Source organism: Triticum aestivum, chromosome 2B, assembly GCF_018294505.1.
Source record: "Triticum aestivum cultivar Chinese Spring chromosome 2B, IWGSC CS RefSeq v2.1, whole genome shotgun sequence".
Lineage (NCBI taxonomy): Eukaryota > Viridiplantae > Streptophyta > Magnoliopsida > Poales > Poaceae > Triticum > Triticum aestivum.
The window spans coordinates 731,749,035-731,760,437 of NC_057798.1; the positions used below are offsets into that span (position 1 = coordinate 731,749,035).

At 46.5% G+C, this 11,403-nt stretch overlaps 1 protein-coding gene across 1 annotated transcript; it reads right to left on the minus strand.

Moving 5' to 3' along the window:
- Positions 1–9,221: 9,221 nt before the first annotated feature.
- On the minus strand, positions 9,222–10,347 carry LOC123042342 (uncharacterized). The gene is made up of 3 exons (XM_044464817.1): positions 9,863–10,347; positions 9,631–9,777; positions 9,222–9,539 (listed from the first exon to the last, which is right to left on the minus strand). The coding sequence occupies exons 1-3, from the start codon at positions 10,136–10,138 to the stop codon at positions 9,267–9,269; spliced, it is 696 nt and encodes a 231-aa protein (XP_044320752.1). The 5' UTR covers positions 10,139–10,347; the 3' UTR covers positions 9,222–9,266.
- Between the last annotated feature and the right edge of the window lie 1,056 nt (positions 10,348–11,403).

Below are 11,403 nucleotides of genomic sequence, written 5' to 3' on the forward strand. Positions count from 1 at the left end.
GACCTTTACATCCAGCAGTACTTCCAGAACTCTCTTCAACCATGAATTTGTTGCTACTCGGATTGTAACCTTGGAGTAAAAGGTGAAGCAAAAAATCACGCATTTTTATCGATGGTATTCTAAACATGCCCTGCATATCTGTTTCATAAAACCTGAATTTCTGACTGGGTGACAGTTTGTCAACTAGGCTAACCCACTTTTGAACAAAACATGGAATCACACCGTCGATATTCATACTGCATCAAATAGATTTCTGTCACATATCATCATACTGCTATGAGCCTCGTCGTATAAAAAAACTGGAAAAAAAACTTACACGGCGGCGATGGTGGGAGAGGCACCGGCGGCGTATAGTGGCGATGGGTCAGGGGACGCAAGCCGGCGCGGGCGCACCGACAGCGTTTGTACGATGGGGCGACGGTGGGAGAGGCAGCGGCAGCGTATACAGGGCGACGGGTCAGGTCAGGGCAGGCCAGCGCGGCCGCACCGGCGCCGTTTTGGAGTGTGGGGCGACGGGCGGCGTATGCTGGCAGCACGTGCGGATCGCGGCGGCGGCGAGACGGGCTGACGTAGAAGGAAAATTTGCATGCACATCGGCTAACGACGTCGCCCGAGCGCTGATTGTGGCGTCGTTGTTAGTGGGACGGCCCCATGCACGCATGCACGTCGGTTAGCGAGACGGCCGGTGTTTTCTTTTGCAGGGCCTCATTTTTTTAACTAAATAAAATAGGCACATTTTTTTTAACTGTATCAAAATTTTTTACCTTAACCAATTTTTTTAACTTAATCAGATAGGCTCTTTTTTAACTTAGCCAAACGTGCCCAATTTTTTTTCACGTGCTACTGTGCCCTAGCAGGGCACGCACGCAAAAAATTGTCCCGTTTCGAGTCCGTTTGGATTTTCTACGATTTTCCGGGCCGAAAACTCAAAAAATACTGCCCGGACGTGACGCAACGTGCGTTCGTTGTCGGATTTCATTCATTTTGGCCGTGGGGTGCCCGGGTGGGGCCCCACACACGCTCGCAAAAGTTGGGTGCAATCCGTCAAACCGCTCAGGTACTTGCTGTGGAAGGGGGTGGTTTCGGTATGGCCGGAGGGGACCCTCGGTCGCACGTCTCCGCTTCGCATCCGCCAAACAAGTTTTCCGTTTCGACGATTTTTTAAAATCTTAAAATTCCAAAGGAAAAATAGAGTTTTTGGGCGTTTTAGACGTTTTTAGCGTTTAGTGCTAGGGTTTAGATTTCAGAGTCTAGGGTTAGGTTTTATGGTTTAAACCCTTAGTTTTTACTGTTTAGCATAGAATTTCCGACGTTTTAAGTCCTGGGTTTAGGGTTTAGGACAATTTTTGAAATGACAAAATTGTAAAAGGAAAAAAAGATATATAGAATGTTTTTTTGAATTTTGGTTAAATCTTGTCAAACCGGTCAAACAACTGATTCAAGAAATATAGAGTGTTACTAAATAATTACGCAATAATATTAGTGTTACTAAATAAGTATCTCAGTTTTTTTGAATTTTGGTCAAATCTGGTCAAACTGTGGTCAAACTATGGTCAAACTACTTATTCAAGAAATATTAGTGTTACTACATAATTATTGTTTTTTAGAATAATAGTTTCAAACTCAAACAGTGAAACGTGTGACTTCATACTCAAGCTAAACTTCTGAGGGTTAATAGGATTCACATCTTAGGGTCAGGAAAACAACAAGTGCAGACTTGGAAACGAGGGAGAATAGAACCTGGAAGTTAAGCATGCTCAGGCTGGAGTAGTGAGAGGGATGGGTGACCGGCCGGGAAGTTAGACGATTTGGAATGAGTGATCCACACTCGAGCAGTTAAGATGGGCGATTCGAGACTAAATCATCAAATAATTCAGAAAATTGAAAATCGAAAAAAAATCAAAATTTTTTCCAAAATTTAAAAAAAAAATCAAAAATTTTTTCTTCCAAAATTTTCAAAAAATTTTGGGCAACCGGTACTAAAGGTCCCCCATATCACGGCGCGAGCTCATGCCACGTGGTGGGCCTTTAGTGACGGTTCGTGCCGAACCGGTACTAAAGAGGGAGGCTTTTAGTCTCCACTCTTTAATGCCGGTTGCAGAACCGGCACTAAAGGCCTTTATGAACCGGTATTAAAGCTTCGTTTTCTACTAGTGTGCCATACCGGGTCGGCTCGGAAGACGAACAGGCACCCGACAGCTATGAAGATGGCCTCCGTGACAAACAGCATGGCCAGACAGGAGTAGAAATAGACGAAGTTGAGCACCTCCCGCACGGTGCTCGCGTGGCCGCCAAGGCGCATGCAGCACAAAGGGCTCCGGGTTCTGGACGCGGCGAGGCACTTGAGGTGGATGACCTGCATCTGCATGCCGTCCGGCCTTTCCATAGGGCCATCTTTGGGTAGCATTATCCGACGCGATGCCCTTCTTGTAGCCCAACGCCTCGAAGTTGCAGATCTGGCGGCACGTGTCGTAGCTTCGTAGGTGAGCACGTGTCATAGCTTCGTAGGTGAGCACTTGCTCCAGCCTCCAGTCCGGTCGCTGGCCACGACGAACTCTGGCCTCCGGGAACGAGCACATGAGTAGCGGGCGCAGATCGCAGGGGACATGGTCATTATTGAAACGACTCACTCGTCTTCTTTCCTTGGTCAAGGTAGGAGTGTGGAAAATATGAGATGGCTAATAATGTGTTGTATTAAACCGACCCTCGTATGGGGTATATATAGAAGTACATGAGAGGTAGAGGTTTGAAGTACAAGGCAAGATATTATGTGTTTAAACTAAGTTTATCTCTATCTTTCCTTATCTCTACGTTTATACTTCTAACATTTTTCCTCAGTCGTAGCGGGAGTGAAGCGGATGATTACGACTGAATTTGAAGTCTTGTGCTTCTGTCGTCTTCTCCGCTGCGCCATCATCACTACGTCTTTGATGGGTCGACACCTAGGGCGATGCCTGCGTCCCCTTCTGATGCCTCCTTTGTCTCTCCTCTATTCCCTCCAGCAGTCACAGCGGGAGTGGCGTGGATGCTGGTGACGACGCGGACGCTGTTGACTGGAGTTGTCGCCGATGTGTTGTAGCCGTGGTCGAGGTAGTCGTGGTCGTGTATGTCGATGTTGATGTAGCCGTGGTCGAGGTAGTCGTGGTCGATGGTGTGGTCGTCGTGGATGATGAAACCGCATAAAGCCGGAGGCGCAAAAAAATGCACTATGACGGAGCTGCAGACGTGGACTATGCACCTTGCGGATGTCAGAGGGCGCCGTCGGCAATGAGTCCACCGGTTTTGCCAAGACCGGAGGAAGCCCATCGAGCACACATCGGTTTTGCCAGAACCGTGCGGCTGTGTAGGGTCGTCACTGTAGTGACGCCGTGTCGATGCAGTCGTGCCGTCGTGGATGACGCGGTCGATGCCGTCGTCGTGACGCGGTCATTGCCGTCATCGTGCTCGCGTCTTGCAGAAAACTCTGTCAGAGGATGCTAGGTGTCCATCTTGTGGACAAGGCGGCGGGCGGTGTGTTGACGAAGATGTTGGTGTGTAGACTATGTTGATGAAGACCTTGGCTCATGAAGAGTCGACTATGACGCCGCAGCGGTGTGTCGACAATGTGTCGCTTGAAGGCGTCCCTCGCGGCGATGAAGTGTCGATGTCGTGTCACGTCGAAGAAGTTGATGAACAATTGCATCGCTTTCCACACAGGCCTGGCGTGTGGACGGTGCATGTCGTGGTCGCTTCTCGTAGGTATGCTCGACGAAGTATGTTGGCTTGTAGCCTGACGTAGTCTTACAGCTTGATGATGCGGCGCGGATCGTGTAGATCGGTCGATGCAGTGGCTCGAAGAAGAATAACTGTGCAGATGGCGTGTCGATGTAGCGTGCTTGGGGCGCCCGCGGCTGATGCTGGCATAGTGCCCTCCCGTGATCCGAGACAAATTCTTGCGTCGTGGTCTCGTGGAACATAACTCTCGATGGAGTCCGTGTGCGCGCAGGGCGGTTGGAGGTGCAGCCAGTTCAAGGATTGCATCTGGTCGCAGCCGAAAACCCTAAGTAATTAGCATCGATGAATAACCTGCATGCAACCATGTAATCTCGCATATGTGGCCGAGTGATGTCTGCATGCACGTTGCCTGCCGGATCGAAGCTGACTTGCGCGTGAGCTGGACGGAGTCCCGCGCCGCCGCAGGGCGTCGCTGATTGAAGCCGGCTCTCCAGCGCCTAGGCTTGGTGCGCGCCTGCTGGATCATGCACGTGCCGCCGCGGAGAAGCCACGCGATTCTGGTCTGCTCGACGAAGCTTGCGGGGCTGGCTCGGGGAAGACTCGGGTGCTAGATGTAGTTCGCACGGACGGCTCGTGGCTGGCTGTAGACTTGTATGGCTCGGCGATGTGTCGGCTGCCGAGGTTGGCGCCGCCGCCGTCGCCGCATGGATCGGGGTAGCTGCGCCCTGCGTGTGAGCCTAAGGCAGTAAGGCCCACTGTAGATCGGATCCAAGCTGTGCGCGTGACCGAAGCCATGCATCCGCCTTGATCGGGTCGATGTAGATCGGAAGTGGCGCCTACGGGAGGAAGCCGACTGAAGTCGCTCGCGAATGTCGCCGGGAGATCTGCGCACTCGTTCGCCATGGAAATCTGGGCGGGAGACGCACTCCCGCGATCCCAGACTTCTCTGGCGGGCGGTGCTCGGTGCAGAGGCAGACAAGGCATGACGTCGATGGCGATCGGATCGAAGCGGTCTGGAAGCCGACTGGTGTCTAGTGGTGCTTGATGTTGTCGCTTGCATCGGATGACCCGGCCGGCGCACATGATGGAGAAGCAGCCGCTTGTGTCACCGCATTTGCACACGTTAACGATTGATCTACACAAATTTTCACCGGACATAAGATTGTGGAGATCTAGGAATTCATTTGTGGCTAAGGAAAATTGATCTAACTGGAATCTCGAATTTTTGTATCTAATCTAAGAAATTGATCTAAACTACAAGAACCGATCTAATCTCTGATTGATCGGGTGCCGCGTCCCCGGGAAGAGGAGATTAATCTCCCCGGGGGCGGCGAGCTGCGGAAGTGGTGGAAGGTTCTAGAATCGGCGTCGTTGGACAAACCGTTCTAATACCATGTGGAAAATATGAGATGGCTAATAATGTGTTGTATTGAACCGATCCTTGTATGGGGTATATATAAAAGTACATGAGGGGTAGAGGTTTGGAGTACAAGGCAAGATATTATGTGTTTAAACTAAGTTTATCTCTATCTCTCTTTATCTCTACGTTTATACTTCTAACAAGGAGGCCTTCACGTTTATTTTCATTTGAGCCTAGCTAGCTACTTGACTGACTGGGATTTTTGTCGAATTCTAAACATTTCATTGCATGAAACTTGAGTTGCACAAGGTTACCGGAATCGTTAGGCAAAGCTCCCAACTGGGAATTGAGCAATCTATAGATATTGCAGAGGATAATGACGTGATAAAAAAACAAGAGAAGGACTTCGGTACAACCCCCCCTCCCCCAATAAACGTATAAGGGGTAGTATTGTCCATACTAAATTATGTACACTGTACCCGCCGTCCGTCGTAGGGCCGGCCGCCCGTGTACGTCGTGCCCCGTACTCCCGCGTCTACGCGATGCGGTTCGGTAGTGCGACCGGGAAAGGAAAAAAAAGTACGTCCCACCCCGACACCCCATCTCCGCGTACGAAACCTATCAACGCCGCCGTGGTCCACTGCCGTCACGACGTCGGGCGGCGTCCGTGGTCACCCACGCGCCGTGAAACCGACACCCCATCCCCGCCTAGGAAACCCTAGCGGCATCAACGCCGCCGTGGTCCACCGCCGTCACGACGTCGACCCCGATGTGCCCGTCTAGTCGCGAGCACCGACGGCGTCCATAGTCACCACACGCCGTGTCGCCGGTGAAACGCCCAGCGCTCGCTCGCCGTTCTGTCCTGGTACGCTCCCTCCACGACGTGGGTGGCAGCAACGCATCGGCGTCGACCCCAGGCGAGGACCCCTCGACGGCGCACAGTAGGTTAGGATGGCTCTTTTTGTTCTTTTTTTATTTGTCCATTGCATTTTTGTGCATTTTTTTATGCAAAATGATTCCCTACTTAGGTAAATAAGAGAGGAGAGTAGTGACCTCATAATGATTTTGTATGTTCAAATTTGTATGCATGCCACATAGTCATGTCACTGTTGACGAATTTACTGTATTCGCGATGATGTTTTGTGGAATGTTGGCATTGATCTCACACCTTATTTGTATGTGCATAGATGGAGCAAGTAACCGGATACGCCAGTGATGATTCCGGTAGAGATAATGGATCCTCGTCATTGAATGCGAACCAACCTCCCGGAGACAACTATATGAGTCAGGATGAATCGTACAGTGGTAATGTAAGTGCCTTCAATGTTGACCAAAACATATTGAATACAAACTAGTTATTTGACACTAACATGTCCTTTTAAATTTGTACAGCTACATGGCAATGCTGACGATGAGGATTATGATATAGATTAACAATTTTATGCAGATAGTGTGAGCCAGGTATGTTGAAAAAATTGTAGAGAAATGATTGACATTAAAATTGTATGACCATTTATATTACTTTACATGTGCACAGATAAATGCTAATGGTGACAATGAGCGTAATAATATAGATGATGACAATGCCGAGAGCGAGGTCGATGCATCTCGTAGTGTGAGCGGTAGCCAAGTAAGTTCTTTACATTATTTATGGTTAGTAAGAATACAAAAACAGATTGACATGCAAGGTTATATGTCATATTTTGCAGGGAGGTGTTGATGGTCCTAGCGGGAATGATGAGCACAGCGATGATGATCAGTTTGACCTTGACATGTGCTATGATGAATATCAGCAAGAGTTACTTGATAGGCATTAGTCCCACCTCGCCGGCCGAAGGGGACGACGACCAGTTTATATACTCAGCTCCCGTCGTCACATTGAACTCCTCTGATTACTACCCCGTCGATGTGCCGCGTCGATGCTGCCCTGTTGGGCCTGGTTTCCACGTCTTGTTCTGAAATGCCTGTTGTAGTCGCCCGTTGGGCTTGATAACAACAGGCTTACTAAGACACGCTGTGGAGACGGGCGGGCAATTTTTTTATGTAAAATATTTTTTGCGCTTTTCTAAACTAGACTAACACCCAGTGTGTTGTAAACCAAGTTTTTGCTAACAAAGTAACACGCAGTGTGCTGCCATAGTTTAGTGTACAAAAATTTAACGACGACACGATTACATATAACTATTCGGCAACAAAAAAATCATGTAAACAAAAAAAAGAATGATTATATAATATTTATGAAACAAAATATCATGTGGACATAAAAAACATTTGGAAAAGTGCCGAGTCTATTACATATAACTATTCGGAAGCAGAGTCTATTACATAAAATTTATAAGCAAGTGCGCAAAGCATTTGGAAAATAAAGTCCTCCAGTACCACCCAATCACATGCAAAACTCCTCCGTGCCGCATCTATTTCTTCTTCTTTGATATCCGAATAACTTTGTTTTTCACTTCATCAAGCTTGTTTCTTTCTGAAAAGATAAGTTGCGCAATCATTAACTCTCTCGAATCATCAATTGAGCTCTAAAAAAATGGTGTTAGCACATCGTTCATTGTACATTGTAGTTCAAACATGACTTGCGTACCTGTGAAAATAAGCATGTCCATTTGTCTCCATCCCAATATTGAAAGCATCGAAGGAGAAATATTCCACACGAATTCCTAATGCATACAATTTAAGAAGATTAAATATTTTGTCAAAGTAAGAACTCACCTATCATGTTGTTTTGGCATGTCATACGTTTGAATAGGCCAATTGGAAACATTCGGATAATTCACAATTCCGGTTGCATTTGCTTCTTGGATATCTTCTGCTAGTTGTTTTCTCTAAAGATATAATAAACATGGTGGAAAGAATGTCATTCAGTGTACTAAAGAAAATGAATGTTACCAAATGCACATTAGAAAGTTAAACCTACCAGGTCCTCAACGAGTTCTCTAGTAACACTGTCAAGTTTTCCGGTCATCAACGAGTCAAGAACCTGAAACTCTCTCTTCCCGCTATGCATGACGACAGTAATCCAGTGATTATTTTGCTTGTTTAGAGGAATGTAAGTCTGCATCACAAGGACCATAAAACACAATCATCACATACTATCGTATGTATGTACCGTGTTAACAATCAAACTTACCTTTGATTTTTTGAAATACTCGTCCTCACATCTGTTCACGGGTCCATTACTATGCGACTCTGCTTCATAATCGTTACCGGCGGTCTTCTTTCCGGGTCTAATGTGAAGCAACCAATGTATCCTCCAAGTTGTCAACATGAAATGATCATCATTAACTTTGTCGACCAAAAATGATGAGTATGCATTAATTACCTATAAATAATGTGTTAGATTTAACAATGGTATTTTCGAATTAATTGTAAAACAATATATGAAATTAACTTAAGTCGCCACTTAGCCACTCATGGTTAATAATGTGACAAGCTCTCCGCACAATGAGACCTTCTTCCATGCCATCATTGAAAATTTCTGTTTTGGCATGTTTTTGTGAATGCTCATGCGCGCGCACGTACTTGATGGACGCTTTCACCACATCATACTCATCACCAGATTTGTTAACACCACCATTTTGGAACAATTCTGTAACGCACAACTCAAATAATTATAAATGCAAATACATAAATAATTATTACGCAATAACAATTAAAAACATAAAAAACTTACTTCCTTTGGCAGAACGTTTTGCACGTTTGTTCGGTTTAGGGACCACATAAGGAGACTTGACATGTTGTGATCCTTTGTGCTTGCGCCTGCCAGTAACCTCCTCCACTTCCTCTTGTACTCCTTTAGAACCAAGCGACGCATGCGATGCGATTTCGTCCGTCTCTAAAGATGTGGCAGCTTTTTCATCTAATACTTCTGGTACTTAGATAGGATCATCCATATCACCCTTGAAACTATGCCAGTACTCAGGTGTGCAGTAAAAAGGTGTGTTTTCACGAGAAGTTACATCAACGCCGTCATCATTATTTTGCAAATTCATTTTGGAAGGTGTGCGGAACCGGTCTGAATCATCTTTTTGATATACAAACTCTTTTTTCGAACGTCCACCATCGTTTGAAGACTCATTAATGCCTCCGTACAGATTGTCTTCGTCCTCTTCCAGGTTACTGGGTTTGTAGGAGATGCCGGTTTTGTTCAGTTTCTCAATCATTCTCTGCAAGAAAACATTTCATCTTAGTTCTTCAATTCAGTGATGGACATTAAAGAGACGTGCTCAAGTGTTACCTGTGCGCATAACTCTGGCAAACGAAGCATTTCCTTCCGAAGCTCATTCATCTCACTCAAAATCCGGTCCATAGTAGGCTTCTGGCTCGAAGCCTCCGAGGTACTGCCCTCTTTCCTCGTTCCAGTAACGTTAGATTTTTTGCTACTAGCTTTCTTGGTTTTTTGAGCTTCTTCTTCCGCAATTTTTTTCAGCCTATACTCCTCTGTAATGTTGTCATCGATCTACAAGTGCAACAAGAGAATTATACGTACAAACCATATGCACACTTTACTTTATTTCATAAATGTAAAAAAACATGATTACTAGGATTACCATCCCAACACCACGACCATATTCATAGTCGTATTTGTCTCTTCTCACAGCCATATCTTCCGTCCAGTTCCTCATCAGCGGGCTCAACAATGCCAACGGATCATATTTTGGACCGGTGATTGGTTGCACCTTCTCCCAGTATAGGTACTGCAAAACACATAAACTAATTAAATTACATGTTCTTCCGTGACATTTTATAACAAAAGTGTTGAAATTAATAAATAGAACGTACTTGCAAAAGGGCGAGGTTCCCCTGGGGCCACTGCCTAACATGGCCGTCCTGCAGAAGCTTACCAATCTCCGATAAACAGAATCGTGAAGTGAATGCATTCCAGTTGAACTTCCTTATCAACTTAATATTTTGCACTAAGGCATAGTATTTTTTCGGAACGTATTCATGAGACACTGGTGCAATTATAGTTCCTAAGAGAACTAGAAATGTCATCCGAATAAAGTCATCATCAGTGCTCTTATTCTTCACAATCTTTTCTATGAGATCATCAATCATGATCTTACCATTTTTCTTGCTAACAAAACTAACAGGTATTTTTTGGTTGCTTTTTCTCCTTCAGTACTAAGAAACCCAAAAACATCCACTCCATTGTTTTTCCAACCAAATATGGAGTACACATCATCAGGCCTTAGTGAAATAAGACCTTTACATCCAGCAGTACTTCCAGAACTCTCTTCAACCATGAATTTTTTGCTACTCGGATTGTAACCTTGGAGTAAAAGGTGAAGCAAAAAATCACGCATCTTTATCGATGGTATTCTAAACATGCCATGCATATCCGTTTCATAAAACCTGAATTTCTGACTGGGTGACAGTTTGTCAACTAGGCTAACCCACTTTTGAACAAAACATGGAATCACACCGTCGATATTCATACTGCATCAAATAGATTTCTGTCACATATCATCATACTGCTATGAGCCTCGTCGTATAAAAAAACTGGAAAAAAACTTACACGGCGGCGATGGTGGGAGAGGCACCGGCGGCGTATAGTGGCGATGGGTCAGGGGACGCAAGCCGGCGCGGGCGCACCGACAGCGTTTGTACGATGGGGCGACGGTGGGAGAGGCAGCGGCAGCGTATACAGGGCGACGGGTCAGGTCAGGGCAGGCCAGCGCGGCCGCACCGGCGCCGTTTTGGAGTGTGGGGCGACGGGCGGCGTATGCTGGCAGCACGTGCGGATCGCGGCGGCGGCGAGACGGGCTGACGTAGAAGGAAAATTTGCATGCACATCGGCTAACGACGTCGCCCGAGCGCTGATTGTGGCGTCGTTGTTAGTGGGACGGCCCCATGCACGCATGCACGTCGGTTAGCGAGACGGCCGGTGTTTTCTTTTGCAGGGCCTCATTTTTTTAACTAAATAACATAGGCACATTTTTTTAACTGTATCAAATTTTTTTACCTTAACCAATTTTTTTAACTTAATCAGATAGGCTCTTTTTTAACTTAGCCAAACGTGCCCAATTTTTTTTCACGTGCTACTGTGCCCTAGCAGGGCACGCACACAAAAAATTGTCCCGTTTCGAGTCCGTTTGGATTTTCTACGATTTTCCAGGCCGAAAACCCAAAAAATACTATCCGGACGTGACGCAACGTGCGTTCGTTGTCGGATTTCATTCATTTTGGCCGTGGGGTGCCCGGGTGGGGCCCCACACGCGCTCGCAAAAGTTGGGTGCAATCCGTCAAACCGCTCAGGTACTTGCTGTGGAAGGGGGTGGTTTCGGTATGGCCGGAGGGGACCCTCGGTCGCACGTATCCGC